The sequence below is a fragment of the Quercus robur genome, chromosome 2, assembly GCF_932294415.1.
Source record: "Quercus robur chromosome 2, dhQueRobu3.1, whole genome shotgun sequence".
NCBI lineage: Eukaryota > Viridiplantae > Streptophyta > Magnoliopsida > Fagales > Fagaceae > Quercus > Quercus robur.
In genome coordinates this window covers 92794993-92811985 of record NC_065535.1, presented here as the reverse complement: position 1 = coordinate 92811985, position 16993 = coordinate 92794993, and the positions used below count along the sequence as shown (strand labels likewise).

At 29.5% G+C, this 16993-nt stretch overlaps 1 protein-coding gene across 1 annotated transcript; it reads right to left on the bottom strand.

Moving 5' to 3' along the window:
* Positions 1–10395: 10395 nt before the first annotated feature.
* Positions 10396–15797, bottom strand: LOC126715862 (cocosin 1-like). Its single transcript, XM_050416687.1, has 4 exons — positions 15628–15797; positions 14763–14986; positions 11295–12021; positions 10396–10733 (listed from the first exon to the last, which is right to left on the bottom strand). Exons 2-4 carry the CDS (start codon positions 14956–14958, stop codon positions 10580–10582), a joined length of 1077 nt encoding a protein of 358 aa, XP_050272644.1. The 5' UTR covers positions 14959–14986; positions 15628–15797; the 3' UTR covers positions 10396–10579.
* Between the last annotated feature and the right edge of the window lie 1196 nt (positions 15798–16993).

The window sequence follows — 16993 nt, the reverse complement described above, 5'->3', positions numbered from 1 at the left end:
TGTTGCTGTTGGGCTTCCCCCATTTTTGGGTTTATCTTCAAGACCCAAAGTTTTGTTGCTTCTTAGACATTTAGATCTTTCCATTTACTGCTCATATCTTTTGATCTACTGCTCAATATGATTCTTAGACATTCAGATCTTTGGTGGGACTGATGGGAATGGCTCAAAGTTTTTGTTTTATTGCTTATTTTGAAAGGTACCCATTTAAATGAAGTTGCTTTTATGCATCTACTTTGTGGTTTTTGTGCATGAAAGTAATGGGATTTGAATGATTTGTTGTTTCTAGTTATTACTTATTAACGGAAGAGACAACTAATAGGTTGGGTACTTGGGCGGCTGGAACAGAGGAGAGAGTGCGAACAGCTTTACTGAAATTACATAAATTAATTTCCGGTAATTAAAAATAAAGAAAATCAGAAAAAGAGAAAGAAAAAAAAAATGCCATGGTTTTCTGGGGTCCTAATGGAGCAATGTAATAGAAACTAACAGAAAGTTTTAATTGAAATTGAATAAGACTGCGTTAGGGATTTAAGAAAAAGTTAGTTTATTTTATTTTTTAGTTTATTTTTGCTCCTAAAGTGGGTTCTATTGCACTGTTAAGTGGGTTGTATTCTCCAAAAGTCAACTTTTAGTTTTATTTTTTTGGTAAATTGCAAAACTGACTTTCTAAATTTTTTCATATTTCAGTTCAGTCCTCTAAATTTGCTTTTGTTTATTTCAGTCCTCTAATTTTCAAGTTTATTCAATTAAAGTTTACATCAACTTTTATTATATGTTGGGGTTAATTTTTTAATATTATAAATTTTTCTTCAAATTTTTTTAATTGAAAATTTTTAATTAATGATTGAAAAATATTTTCTAGATTTTAAATTTTTTTAAAATAAAAGTTAACGGAAAAGCCTTAATTGAATAAATCTAAAACTTAGAGGATTGAAATGAACGAAAGCAAAGTTAGAGGGTCAGTTTTGCATTTTAGCATTTTTTTTTTTTTTTCCAACAAAAAGTTTTCAGTTTCAGCAACATAAGCAGTTCTCAAACGGACCTTAAGTTTGAAAGTTAGAGATCTGAAATAAACGAAAGTAAAGTTAGAGAACTAAAATGAATTATACTCAAAGTTAGAGGGTGTATTTTGTATTTTTGCCTAAAAAATATAATGATGATAAAAACTAAAGAAAGCATTACTTTTCGTATATGATAAATGCAATAAGCATCCCTAACTTCTATCTACAAAACACAATTGTCATTTTGAAAACCGATAAATCTGAATTGAATTTAGAACTTCTGAATTTAGGTCACATTCTAAACCGAAACCGATAAACCTGAATTGAATTTAGAACTTCTGAATTTAGGTCACATTCTAAACCGAAACCGATAAACTCACCACCTAAATATCTCGTGGGGGATGTTCTTACCAAATTATCATACTCTAGTAGGGCACGTGTCATGAAATGTTGTGTAATAATTGAAGTAGAATTGCCATGCCAGCACCCTTGCTAATTGGCAACCATGAGTTAATTAAGAACTTGGTATGAATGTGACAGCCAATTGGTGAACATTTAGTATTGAAAATGATGGGCCAAGTCGAGTTCTCCCGCTACTGTCTCTCTATCTAATTCCAAACTTAAGCTGACATCCCATATTAGTATTGAAAATGCTTTAGTTATATATGTTTGGTCATGTTTGTATCATTTCCTTTGTAAAAGTCACGAGGATACTTCAAGATATTATTCTAATTTGTAAAAGTTCTTTGCGATGTATTAGAGCTGCATTAGCACTTGTTAGTGTTGTATTAAAGAAAAAGAATGCATAATTTGGTTTGAAGAGTGTCATTTTTATCTTTTCTCAATTGTATAACATGATTGGCACTGGGCCTTGTAGCCTAGTGACACCCGGTTAAGTTTTAACCTATGAGCTCGGGAGTTCTATTCCCCTTAATTACCCAGCAAAAAAAAAAAAAAAAATTGTATAACGTGATTATGAACAAACAAAGTCTACTATCAATTTTCTCTCAAAAAAAGCAACAATAGGATAAATTTAAGATATAGAGAAAGGAGAAAGCAATGTGTTATGATGATTATTTACTAACATAATTTTCACATTATCTTTTTGTTAATCACCCCATTAACTATATATTTGTCACTGTTAGAGCAAAGTCAAGTAGAGAAGTCAGATGTTTAACAAACATACTTTTATTCATTAAAAAAAATTTCTGGTTTTTCTCAACAAAAAAAAAAAAAAAAAAAAAAAAAATTATGGCAGCAATGAATTTCGTGTACCTGTAAATGTATTTGAGGCCAGAAAGAACCGTAAAATATAGCAATTTCCACTATATTTATAGAACTAAGGAAATCTGTATTTTTCTTTTTGAAAACAAACTTAGATTTTTTTTTTTTTTTTTTTTTTTTGAGAATAACTTAGAAGGAAACTCTAGATGGTGAGAAAAATGGGGAGGTTGAGCACTCCATATTTATAGACAAGTTTAAAATTAATTGAAGGTAGCCTATGATTGAGTATATACGAGAAATGTTAGTATCACAAAAAACATCACAACTTTTTTTCTCCACTACTCACAACTCACCATATGATGAGCTGTGGCAAAAGTTGTAAAGTTTTTTGTGGTACACTCAAGCAAGGGCATAGCTAGGAATTATTACTTGGGAGGGCAGATTTGAAGTAGCGATCTATATGTTGGAATGCTTCAGACAATAGATTGCATCCTTTGAAGGTGAAAATTCCAACCAATTTGAATGTGATTCAAACCACAAAGCTTGAAAACTATGACGATAATTATCCGGTTCTTTGTATGGATACTCTATATCTTTAAGTTGATATGGATTGACTATGAGATAAGCATGTTAGATTTCATCTTGTTTGTTGATAGAGAATTTATATATTTGTTCACGTGATCACAGTCTATTTCTTTAGATTTAATTCTTGAACATTTGAAGAAACACTCATTTGGCATTGAAGTATCAATATTTGTTTCTACAAGTGTCCTAAGTTTTGAATGACTAATATCTTTTTTCTTAAAGAATGCATCAATTTTTTGTCATTTGTTCATTATTCGGCACCTAATTTCAAATCCAAAAAAAAAAAAAAAAAAAAAATCCATTCAAAAAATCATAAACTAACTTGGGAGAAAGATATAATAAATTATCATATAAAATTCATTTTTGCTTGAATTATAAATACATCTTTAATTAAATAATGGCCCTTTATGATAAAAAAAAATAAAATTAAACAAACAAATTAAACAAAAGTATAAACATAGAACTAAACCAAATAAATTAGCAACACCCCACTACTTTGCGTAATGTGATGGTTGAAAAAAAAAAAAATACTCACCACAATTGCCTTCCTTAGATTAATTTTTTCTTTTATAATTTACTTACTTTACTACCCAACTGCACAAAGCCCCACCCACCCCTGCTCAAGAGACAAACAACACAAAAAAGGCAAAGTCACAGAATCATTAGGATAAGTATAAAGAAATACAATAATAATAAACACAAAAAGACTCATATATATTTTTTCCTTTTTATCCATCGCACACCCTTGGTGCGATGGTCACTCCACAGGTATTAGTGCTTGTGGGGTGTGGGGGGCAAGGGCCGGGTTCAAGTTTCCAGGAGGGAGCTTCACACACATATACACTTAGATTAGGTTAAAGTAGAATTCTATCTTGTAAAAAAAAAAAAAAACACAAAAAGACAAAATTAAATAAGCATACATTCATTGTTGGCAAAGGGACGTCACATACACATATTTCTATTTAGCTATTCAGTATTAAGTTGAGAGAGAGAGAGAGAGAGAGAGAGAGAGAGAGAGAGAGAGAGAGAGAGAGGTGAGGGCTTAACGTTGGGGCGATGAAGGCTAGGGAGTGGGCTAGCAGTGGCTGCGGCGTCACAATGTGAGAAGGAAAAAAAAGTTTTTTAACTTTTTTTTTTTTATCATACTATAAGGAGTTGTGAGAGATGAGATTAATGAGGATTTTGTTTTGTTTGAGTTGGGATTTGGGACTAGGTTGGGCTGGGCTGGGCTGGCAGTGCTTTAGAAGAGAAACAAAAATTAAAACTTTTCTTGAAATTGGAAATGAAGCATGAAGTTTTGTTTTGGGCCAATTTTTGTTTTATTTTTTATTTATTTTTAGAATAATTTTTTTTTAGTACAATAATAGATGTCTATTCCTATATATAAAAAAAATAATAATAGAGGTCTATTGGGTTTTTTTTTTTTTTAATAGAAAAATGAATATTGGACTTAAAAAAACTTGGGTCATGCTAACGAGTACCCTTAGGATATTGGTTAACAATCCAGTTAAAGAAATTTTTTATGGGAAAAGAAAAAAAAAATATTTTGACAGTTTTTTTTTTTTTTATTTCCCATAAAAGTGATGTTAAAACTTTTCTAAAATAGATTTTTAACGAATTTTCTAAGAACACTAGTTAGCATGTTCAAAAAACTAAGAAAAGGTTGGGAAATTTTTTGGAGGGGGGGGGGGTATTTTATTTTCACGTGGACTTCGTTTTTTTTTGTTTTTGATGCACGTGTACTACGTTTGCACCACTTGAAGTTGTAGATCATTTTTTGTTTGTCCTTTTCCACCCTGCTAACTTGATCATTTTCATTTTGTTTAATTTCAGCAAAAAAAAAAAAACTCGATTTTGTTGATGTCAGTCTGTTTGGATACCGCTTATTTTGTTGAAGTTGAAAACTTATTACTAAAAATACTGTAGATAAAGGTAAAAGTTAGTTGAAATAATATAGTGTGGCTCATGAATAGTATTAAAAAATGCAGTAGGGTCTATAAATAATAGCAAATATAAGCTAAATAATAAAATAATTTTAATTTTTCATTCCTACATGCCTAATCTTTTTTTCAAAGAATCGTTTTTGTCCTTACTGTATCTTCCTTATGAATCCTAAGCATGTCCTTGTCCTTTCTTCCGTTTTCCGTTCATTCATTTCATATATATTTGAAATAAATTTATTTTTCATGATCTAAATTAAATATGGGTATAGTTTTCTCAAAAAAAAAAAAAAAAAAAAAAGGGGCCCTCTAAAAAAAAAATTATATATGAAAAATTCCAAAAGCCACAACAAAATGATATAATATTTTCACGACACAATTATTTTCAGTTGTGGTGGAGACATGTGTACTATTTTATTTTGACGATAGAAAGTTAACAGCTCAGCTTGTTGTGACATATTGATGCGCCCATAGAAGAACTAAATTTAAAAGTGTATCCACATTTAAATGATGTGACATTTTATATACTATCAAATCTAAGAAACAAAACATTAAGTAACCATTAAAAGGACATTCTCCATTTAAAGTGAATTTGAGATGATCATGTTCCATTTATATCCTTATGTTGATGTGAATCTTCATCGTTCTAGGCCTAACATACTAATCTAAAATATGGACTTCTGCCATTAACTTTAACTGTTTTGGACTTAACCAAATAATATCGGAAAATTTCCTAATTGAAGAAAACAAGAAATGGTACTCACTCAAAAGTATAATAAGCTCACTGCCTAGGGAAAATCCAAAGGGATGCAAAATAATCCCCACCCAAAGGAAAATACCAAGGATATAAGACTAAACACACTCACCACTCAATGGAATCTACCTAAAGAGATACATGGTCTTATCAAAAAAAAAAAAAAAAAAAAAAAGATACATGGTACAACACAAGTATTTTGAATAATCACCCTATAATTTCTTGATTCCAGCCAACCAACTATATATAGTGTTTAGAACAACTTTCTAAATTTTGGAGAATTAAATGACTATGTGATTTCCAAAACATATAAAAAAGAAGGATCCGATTAATTAAATGCTCTTAGACATTTGCTGATGGATTGTTTCATGAAAGTTTTTATACCACTTTCATGGAGAATATAAAAGTTATTAAAAAAATTGGTTTTTTTTTTCTTTTCCCATAAAAAATTAAAAAAAATATTTTATAAACCAATACTTTCAAACTTCAAAGCATTCATTAAATTTTCCAAAAAATAAAAAATAAAGGGTAAATTACATATTTGGTCCCTATCCTTTACATTATATTTTAATTTAGTCCCTAATCTTTCAATTGTGTCAATTTGGTCCCTAATTTTTCAATGCCATGTTAATTTAGTCTTTGTTGTTATCTCTTGGATGAAAAAATCTAACGTGTTAGACGACCTAAATAAAAAATAAAAAAATTTGCCACATTAACTGCCACCTAGACTAACATATTAGTTGTTTTCTTTTAGAAAACCCAAATCAAATCTTTTTAGTTTGATTCAGAATTTTGCTTATTTCATTAAACAGGGACAATCACAAACCCATGTAAAACACTCTCCCTAAAATCCAAAATCTCTTCTCCTTCCTTTCATCAAACTGGGACAGTCACAGACCCATGGACATGGACTCACTAGGCTTTTTACCTTGTCTGCTAATGATGCTGAAAAATCACTAGTGAGCCACACAGCCTTTGTACGCTCGAAACAATATCTGCACAACAAAAAGAGAAGACCTAACAGAGAGCATTAGTGTGGTGCCAGCCAAATACCCTCTGAAGGTCAAGTTAGAACTTTTCACAACTCTAAAGTGCCAAAGTTGGGGGAAATTATGTGTACCTTGATTTGTGAGGGTCTTGGGGCTTTTATAGTAGTGTAGGGCTGACATCTGTGTCTTGATTAAGAAGATGTTTCCTTGTAGGAGAGAAACTCTTTATTTTGCGTATCTTGCAGAATCCTTTCCTTGTAAGAGTCTTCTTGATTAGGGTTAAGTGTGGGGCGCAAGATATTTCCTTATATACCTATACATGTGAACAACGCAAGAGACATGTTGGACCCATCAGCTTCATCCCGTCAACTTATCCTTCCATGAAACGTCATTCTGGTCGTCTCTAATCCATGCATTGATAACCTTCAGTTGCTCCTGTCATATCCAATATGGATCATCAACCTTTTGGGGTCAGTCAAGAGAATATAAGCAAAGTTGTCAACTACTTTAGGGTCGTCCGCTACTTTAGGGTCATCAGCTACTATAGGGTAGTCAATTATCACTTAAGTTTCAGGAATTATACTTATCATCTGTGATTCCTTCATATGCTATGGTCAGACTAATGAATAAAGCAGTTAATTTGTTCTATTTATCATGGTTGTTTCCTTAAAATTTATTCCATGAATATCATTGGAGAAATTCTCCTTGATGATTTGACTATAGTTCATGTAATGTAATGAGCATTGATGCTATGGAAGAAATTGCTACAGCTCGGAGAAATGGTCTTTAATTCTCTAATCTTATAAATTTCTGTTTGATTTGATAAAGTTTATTTGATGGCAGCATTAATCTACAATTATGGAGAATCATTTTATTTAAAAGTACAAGTTGCATCTTTACACTTGAAGTTGGGCTTTCACTTATATTGGGGGAACATTCTTTGCAATCTTCATTAACAAAATATTAATCTAAGACATGAAAAAATGATTTTCATAGGATGTGACCATAAGTTTAACAATGCTTTTTATATGGCTCTAAAGGTTATGAACTAGACACACAGACACAGATATATACACGCACTCAAACACCCAATATATATGTGCGCGGGTGATTAAGATCCCAATACTTTTATTTTCCCCTATCCTAGCTAAATGATTTGGTTTAAGTGTCCATCTTCAAGTCGTTGGCCTTCAGTTCTAGAACTCATGTATGCTGATCTCCAGATTTCTTTTTTCTATATGATTTATTGTTTAAGGAAGATAAGATAAAAAACTCGTCTTTAAATTGCAGGGCAGAGGGTTATTGGAGAACCAGTAGTTTCTAGGTTATCCCTTGATGAATCTGGGGTTTGGGATCCTCTCTTCGTCACTGCAAAAAGCAGGTTCCTACCTCATCATTAGAGAAGATAGTGCAATCATAACCTCTAGGACCTTAAAGACACGTAAAGAAATTGTGACTATGACTTAGGGATTTTTGTTGTTTTTTGAGGAAAGGGATTTTTTTTGTTGTTGTTGATAGAGGTGAGTTAGGATTCAATAATCTGTTTTTTTTTTTTTTTTTTTTTTTTTTTATAAATTATGTTGATATTTTGAGTCCATTTGGATACAGCTTATTTTGCTGAAAACTGAAAATTGAAAACACTGTAACAAAATAATTTTTAAATATATGAATAGTGTCGTGGGACCCATTTTTAATATTTTTTTTTTCTAAATAAAGTGGTTGTGAGTCCATGAACAGTACGTGAACAGTGTTGCTACAGTGCGTGAACAGTGATAACTGTCCCCTAAATCAAAACGCATGAAATAATAATAATAATAAAAAAAAAAAAAGCAGAAAACACAAAACGCAAACACATGATAATCTGATTCCAAACGCCACCTTTATAAAATAAAATTAAATTAAAATTGTTGACATTGTTAGTCGTAGTCTAGGTGGTAGATGATGTGGCAATTATTTATTTATTTCTTATTTAGACCATTTGACACGTCAAACTTTTCTGTCCAATAGATAACGGCAGGGACTAAATTGATACGACATTGAAAGGTTAAAGACCAACTTGATACACTTGAAAGGTTAGAGACTAATTTGAAATATAGTATAAAGGATAGGGACCAAATATATAGTTTACCCAAAAATAAATGATATGGTATATCCTACAAAAGTGAAAAATTATTAGATACCCCCGAAGTATCATAAATGCGTACTATCTCTTCTCACATAAATAATAGGTCCTACAATGAATAAATGCACTAGAGCCAACAAGATTGACTAAATAAATGGTATAATACTAGCCTTAATGAGCTTTGACTAGCAGAATCAACTATGGATAATTGAACAGTGATAACTGTCTCCTAAAACAAAACGCATGAAATAATAATAATAATAATAAAAAAAAAGCAGAAAACACAAAACGCAAACGCATGATAATCTGATTCCAAACGCCACCTTTATAAAATAAAATTAAATTAAAATTGTTGACATTGTTAGTCGTAGTCTAGGTGGTAGATGATGTGGCAATTATTTATTTATTTTTTATTTAGACCGTTTGACACGTCAGACTTTTCTGTCCAATAGATAACGGCAGGGACTAAATTGATACGACATTGAAAGGTTAAAGACCAACTTGATACAATTGAAAGGTTAGAGACTAATTTGAAATATAGTATAAAGGATAGGGACCAAATATGTAGTTTACCCAAAAATAAATGATATGGTATATCCTACAAAAGTGAAAAATTATTAGATACCCCCGAAATATCATAAATGCGTACTATCTCTTCTCACATAAATAATAGGTCCTACAATGAATAAATGCACTAGAGCCAACAAGATTGACTAAATAAATGGTGTAATACTAGCCTTAATGAGCTTTGACTAGCATAATCAACTATGGATAATTGGGCTGGAACTGGGCTCCAAGTCCAAACCGTAGAATTCCACTATTTAGGCTTGTAAGACAACATGGGCTAGCTCGGTTGGTTCTTTATTGGACACTCTTGTGTCACTAACGCAATCATAAATGAATTGGATAATGTTTCCCAATAAAAAATGATTACTAATAATTAACTAAAATTTTAGAGAAATCACATGTAAATTTTGATAGAAATAACATGATCGGTTTAATAAAACATTGAGAATATTTCAAAATAAATTGGGTCAGGAAAAATATTAACACATATTTCGAAAAAATCAAATGATCTCTCTAATTAAAATAAAGCATTGTTTTAAAGGGAATCTTATCATGTGTCTCAAAATATTTAGGAAAAAAAGAGTTTACTTTCATTTTCTGAACATTTTGACGTGTTGTCCAAGGAAATCATAGAAGATTTTTCAAAAAAACTCCTACACGTTTTCACCTAATAAATGGCCAATAGGTTTTTTTTTTTTTTTTTTTTTTTTTTTTTTTTTTTTTTTTTTTTTGCAATACCTCACTCAATTTAAGTTTGATTTTCTTTTTGAGAAGAATTTAAGTTTGATTTTTACCATTGAATAATTAAATTGTAGGGAATTTCATATTCTTTAATAAAGAATCACTCTTATCCTGATTGGATGGTAATGAGTATATTTAAATTTAAGACAAACGAGCTCAAAATTGGCTACCTTCAATCAAAATTAGGGTTTGACCATAAATATGAGAAATTCATCATTTTGAAGTCCGATCAAGGTCAACAAGCCCAGTGAAACCATATTTTTGGTGTCTTTTGGTAGAATAATATTTTTGGACATCATGTATTGCATGAAATATTTTTAGAAAATTAATTAGGGGCCATAATGGGGTGCTGTCACCCATCAATATGTCACCACCCCCTTATGGAATTTCGTTGAGGCAAACCCAAAAGTTTCTTTCAATATTATGAAATTAACATTACATAAAAGAAACATTTCATATAATCCATTTGATATACGACAATATGTCTAGATTTTATCTCTGGTATGTGAAATAATATATATTTGGTACATATACGTTTGTGAATCCATAAATGTATTTTATTTATTAATTAATATATTAGTAGGAACAACAAAACATGTTGTTACTTTTATTTTACATAACTACAAAACATTATATTTAAATGACCAGGATCTAATTTAATTCTTGAAAGGGATAAGGATAGTGTTTTTTCCAATTTTTGACTTGAAAAGTTCTCCCAACTCTGTAGAAACATTGAGGGAGGCTTCAATCACCAAAGGAGATAATGCTTGCCATACTGATGCCTTACTAGCTAAATCCTCGAAGGCAGGCCTGCAGAACATTTAAAAGGGGAAGAGAGAGATGTTAAAAAATATTTTGACAAATTTAACCCAAAAAAAAAAAAAATTGCATCCAACTTTAAATTAGTATGATTGGATTAGTTATCTCATTCAATTGGTAGGACAAGGCACAAAATGGAAACAACTAAATTACATTTCAACTCATAAAGTTTAAGGTTGTTTTCATTTTGGTCCCTTAAGTTTGAGATAATTCACTTCGATAAACTAAATTGATTTTGTTTTCAAAGTATTCATTATGTTTATCTTCATTACAAATTTGGCCTTTAAAAGAGGGGGTCCAAAAAGAAGACAATAACTAATGTAGTTTTATTGGCACTTAATGGCCATATCAATCATAGAGATGGATAGAAAGATCATTTTGAAAATTAAATCATAGAGATTAATTAGATTGGCCACGTAGATAGATAGAGTGATCATTTTGAAGATGGAATCAAATTTGATGAACTAAAATGAAGAAGAAAATTAAAAACATCCCTAAAATTTAAAAGTGTAATTAGTCTATAGAAAATGGTAAAATATAACTAATGCTTACTTCTTAGATGTTGTTATAGAGAAACATTCCAGTCCATCTCCACCTGCAAGTTTGGCAACCACAAAAAATTTTGGCACGACAAGCAAGTGACCAGGCTTCACTTCAATGTCCAAGACTTGCTTACCATTAATGCCCACAATTTGAATCTGACCAATCCCTTTCACAACATAAATCAATTGAACTGAAGAATCAGTAGTATACGTTGGTGAAAACATTGCATTAGCATCAAGTTTAACGAGTTTGGTGCTCAGCTCAACTTGATCAAGAGAAGGAAACTTGGCTTCTGTCAATGTAGTGACTTGTCCACCATTCTTGACACGAATATCAGGCAATGCAGCTTCAATGTTATAGACCAATTTGTTAGTATAGTTTTCGTTTGGTTTAGGCATAGATTTTCCTTCTTGTAGCTTAATTAACAGAACCCCAGTTTGGCTTTTTGCGAGCTTATTTGCTTCATCTTTATTTATTTTATAAGCTCTACTAAGGAACTCTTGTGAGAAACCTCCCATGATACCTTGAGCCCCACTTAAAAAGAAGTAGGTGAATTCGCCAGGAATATATGACTTTGAAGTTTCACCTAAGAATACTATAACCAATTCAGAATCTCCATCATTGAACCACCATGAGACTGTTCCCATTACTACAGGTATGACATCTCCTTTCTTGAGTTTCAATACCACCTCCTCTGATGTGTTAGGGAATACCATTCCAACAATTCCATCACCACCTGCACCAGTTAACAGTCAATGATATATATTAGGGAATGATAAGAAGCTTATGGATTATCAAAAGAAATCATCAAATATTGGCCGGTTGGACGTTTCGCATAATGTAATTTTCGATAACTTGTTTGTTTCCAACATTTTACCAAATAAGTAATAAATTAACTTATATTTTTTTTTTGATACAAAGAAATAGCATTTTAACCTTTAGCCAAACTATTCCACCTATTCAGGGCAGAGTTAGAATTTTTTGTTTAAGGGCCAAATTTTGGTATTAATATAATAATCACGAATTAAGATAAACCATCACATATATACATAAACAAACATACACATATATAAATTTTAATATTTTGATACTAGAATAGGTCATAATTTATAAATATATTATATATAAAATTAACAACTTTCATATATGTATATTCCTAAAATAAATTTTTAGAGAAATTTATCATCTTTTAAATTTCAATGAGTACGCAAAAACTGTCTAGTTGAATATTAAATATATACAAAAAAAAAAAATTGAGAAAAAAAAAACTATCTTGTCTCCATAACTACTAGACCGATTGACAAAGTTTATTGGTTTTTAAGAGCATCATTAAACTAACTCAAACATTTGGGGAACTTCTATATATTTTTGTAGCTAAATATTTAAAGTTTTTAAGAATTATACATAATATAAAAGAATTTTTTAAAATTTTGGGGCCATGGCCCCCCAAGCCTTGCCATAGATCCACCCTGCACCCATGGTCTATAAAACATTTTGAAAATATATCTCATAGACCGATAATATAGTGGATTGAATCTAAAACTTACAGATTTACATCACATATGAAATTAATAAACCTACCACTCAAATATTTGGCGAGGATAATGTCCCTACTAAATTATTATAAATTGGTAAGAACATGTCATATTATGAAAACTAGTTTGTAACCTCATGCATAATTGCATATGCATGGATATACATAAAATATATACATTAAGATCCGTAGTATAATTCTTATATATATAATTTAAATTTTATTGATAATCATTATTATATATATTTTTTAACTCTTTAAAAAGTCTTGTAAGAATATTATTGGTAGAAAATGTAAATTTTCCATTTTTTTAAATTTTTTAATATTAATTAATTCTAAACTTTTTGGTTTTTGTACACAATAACTCACTTTGATAGATATTTATGTTGTGGCTCCACATTTGACTCCAAAATTAAGAAATAAAACACTCTATCTCTAAAAATAAATAATTTAGGATACATAGCACAAAATTGGACTTTAATTGTAGAAGTTAATTAGATTTTCTCTAAGTTTTGCCTATTAATATATATATATATATATATATATATAGATGTTGTGGTCCCAATTAATGGCGTATATGTATTGAATTTGAATTGTAATTTCAGCACCACCGCTGATTGGCAGCCATGTGGGAATGTCAAATGTGACCAACTGCCAGTGTCAATAGACTTTTGGTGAACATTTATCCATATATATTGGATTGACAGCACTGGAAACTGATATATAAATAAGACAATGTACTGTTATATATATTTACCCAAAAAAAGACTGAATATCTTATGGTATATATAGACTGAATAAGACAATGTACTATTATGGTATATATAGATAGAGTACAAACTGAATATCTTATCTTATCCAAGCCCCACAAAATGAGGGAGGGAGAGATGTCTTTGGAGATAGGATTGAGTTTACAGATTATAGGTAAGGAATCACGGTATGGGAATTCTTACATGTTTTGGACTTTTTGGCGGTGAAAGCGGAAAATCACAAAACCCTTTTTTTAAGAAAAAAAATTATTAAAATTAGTATAAATTTTATTACAAATAATTACAAATTGACATGTTAATAAATGTGATTAACATTACTTCAACAATACATTTTTTTAAAGAGTACTTCAACAATATAATAAACTAGTTGGTAACTCATATAATATATACACGAAAAAGGTTAACATAATATATAGATTTTTTTTGCTTTTTTCTTTTCGTGTTTAAATCTGAAATTCAGTGATTATGATAGTTATTGGTAGGTGTTTTTTATGATTGTGTTTATATATATATTTATATAAACAATATAATTAATTTTTAATTAAATTTTTTTGAGAATATTGTTGTGTAATATTATAAGACCCCAAAATTTTTTGTAACATAATATTATAAGATCAACCATAAGTCAAACATTTACGATTTTGTATATATATAATAAATGAAGAAAAATATTAAAGTTACTATCAATTTTATTATAAAAGGCTTGCAAATTGACATGACAATTAGTGTGATTAGTGTTACTGCAACAACTAATTAATAAAGAGTAATGTTAGAAGTATAAATTTTTTTACAAAATCTTGTACAAACTGTTGATGTAATGAGTGGTTAGTGGTAAATAAAAAAGTAATGTTAATGATGTCTAGATGAAAACTAATAAAAAGTTGGCAACATCAATAGTTTGTAAAAATGTTGTAAAATATTTTGTGACTGTAACATTACTCAAATTATCTTTATATGATTGATAATATATTAATTTGTAAGATTTATGCAGTAAAATTTGTTAAATCTTAAGCATTACTCCTAAATGAATATTTGAATTAATTTTTTATGATTAATTACCTGTAAAACTTATGTAATAATATATATAGAAAATTAGAGTAGAGTCATTAGTCCTATAATACAATATTTACAAGTGAGATATAGATTTGGTATGTATAGACATATTGCACTAACCTCCAAGAACATAACCGATTTTGGAAGAACCTGCATAGTGGGGAAGAGCAAAGCCGCGAGGCTGCAGAACAAGCTTACCAGCACCAACCTTGCCCTCACCAAGTATCGGAAATTCAGAACTTGACCAACTATAGTATGCTCCACCTTCTCCCTCGAAAACCTTTTGTGCAAACTTGGGTGTCAAGTCAAACTCCATCTTTTTCTTGCACTTCACTTAATTAGTACTACCATTTAAAAAAGAAAAGGAAAAGAAGAAGAAGAAGCATTTTGATTAGTGTAATGTTTAAGAAAAAGAATATATTGTCTTCAATGAATCAATCAATACAAAATTGGGTTGAGAAGTTAAGATGCTGATCACATTAGTGCATTTACAGTCATTTGAAATTTGAACACAAAACATAAATGTGTTTCCGAGGGTGTTGGTTCTATAGATTTGATTCTTGATTTTTACGTTTTGAAAAAAACTAAGTTCACTTGTTTGTTTAAAAAACTTGTTTTTTAAGTTTCTGGATATTTGTTAAATTGTAGTTATTTTCCTAAACAAATGAGACTTTAAAAAATTGAACATAAGTAAATAAACTTTTTTTTTTAATTTAAAAAAAGCTATTAACAAACATATAGATACACTAACTTATATAAAGAAAATAAGTAGCTATCAAGGTAAGCCAAGCAACCATAAGATAAATTTAATTAAGATACAGAGAACACAAAGAGTTATTATGATGATTATCTACCAACATAATTTTCACATTATCTTTTATTTTTATTTCTTTTATTTTATATATTTGTTACTGTTAGAACAAAATAAAGTACAGAAGTCAAAAAAAAAAAAAAAAAAATTCTGGCAGCAATGAATTTCGTGTACCTGTAAATGTATTTGAGGCTAGAAAGAACACTAGCAAATAGCAATTTCCACTATATTGACAGAATTAAGGAAATGTGTACTTTTCTTTTTTCTCTTTTGGAAACAAACTTAAAAGGAAACTATATGATGAGAAGAATGAAGAGGTACGTTGAACAGTGCACTCCATTTATAGGCAAGTTTGAAATTAATCGAAGGTGGTCTTTGGTTGAGTATAAAGTATAAACACTGGCTCTTTTGTTGGAAGTACAGATGTCATTCATTCCTTGGCTGTTTACTTTTCATGTGGACTTCTTTTTTTGTTAGATAAACACGTACATGTACTATGCTTCGCCGACCTGTAGTTGTAGATCAATTTTTCTATGTACTTCACATTGCCAAATCGTTTTTGTTCAAAAAAACCTCTTTTTTGTTGACAACAATGATGTTGTCTCTTTAAATCAAAAAATTGTATACGTAAGAGAAACCATCAAGGCCTGTCCTTACTCTCATCTTTCTTGTGAATCTTAGCCTGTCCTTTTCATGGTTTGAATTAAATATATTTATTTCATGGTTTTCCTAAGAATCCTAATTCCTAAGCCTATCCTTTTCATGGTTTGAATCGAATATATTTATTTATTTCATTGTTTGAGTTAAATATGAAAAATTCTAGTGGTTAAAAAAATGTAACAAAATTTTTATAATATAATTGTTTGAAGTTGTAGTGGACTCATGTATATTATTTTTATTTAATTTTATCTTGACATATGATGGGCTAATAACTTTGCTTGTTGTGATATTTTATATAGAAGAACTAAATTTAAAGATATATCCACAATTATGTTATTTAAAATTTTAAATTATATGACATTCTATACACTATAAATCTAAGGAAAAAAAAAAACATTAACTATTAAATGGACTTCCTCCCAGGGGAGACAATATATACCATATCAAAATTTATTTTGGTTTGATTAGGGAAATTAAACATTTTGGTTTTGATAATACTAATGTACCATTTAGGGTTTATTGTTAATTTCATATATTTAAATATATAGATAAATAGTATAAATATTTATTTATTTACTTATATGCTCATGAGTTAAAATTTTATATAAATTATTAAAAATATATATAAAATCATAAGTTCACATCTCATTTAATATGTTAATGAACTAACTAAAATGTCAAGTTATTATTAATAGTAGACAACTGATGTACTATTATTATAATAATAATAGCACACAATGTATTTATTTTACCTAAATGTGTCTAAGATTATACCAATGAATAAAATGTTACCGATTTGTAAATATATATATATATATATATATATAAAAGATGGGTTCAAGTTATACCTGATGTAACTTCATAAGAATTACACATTTTA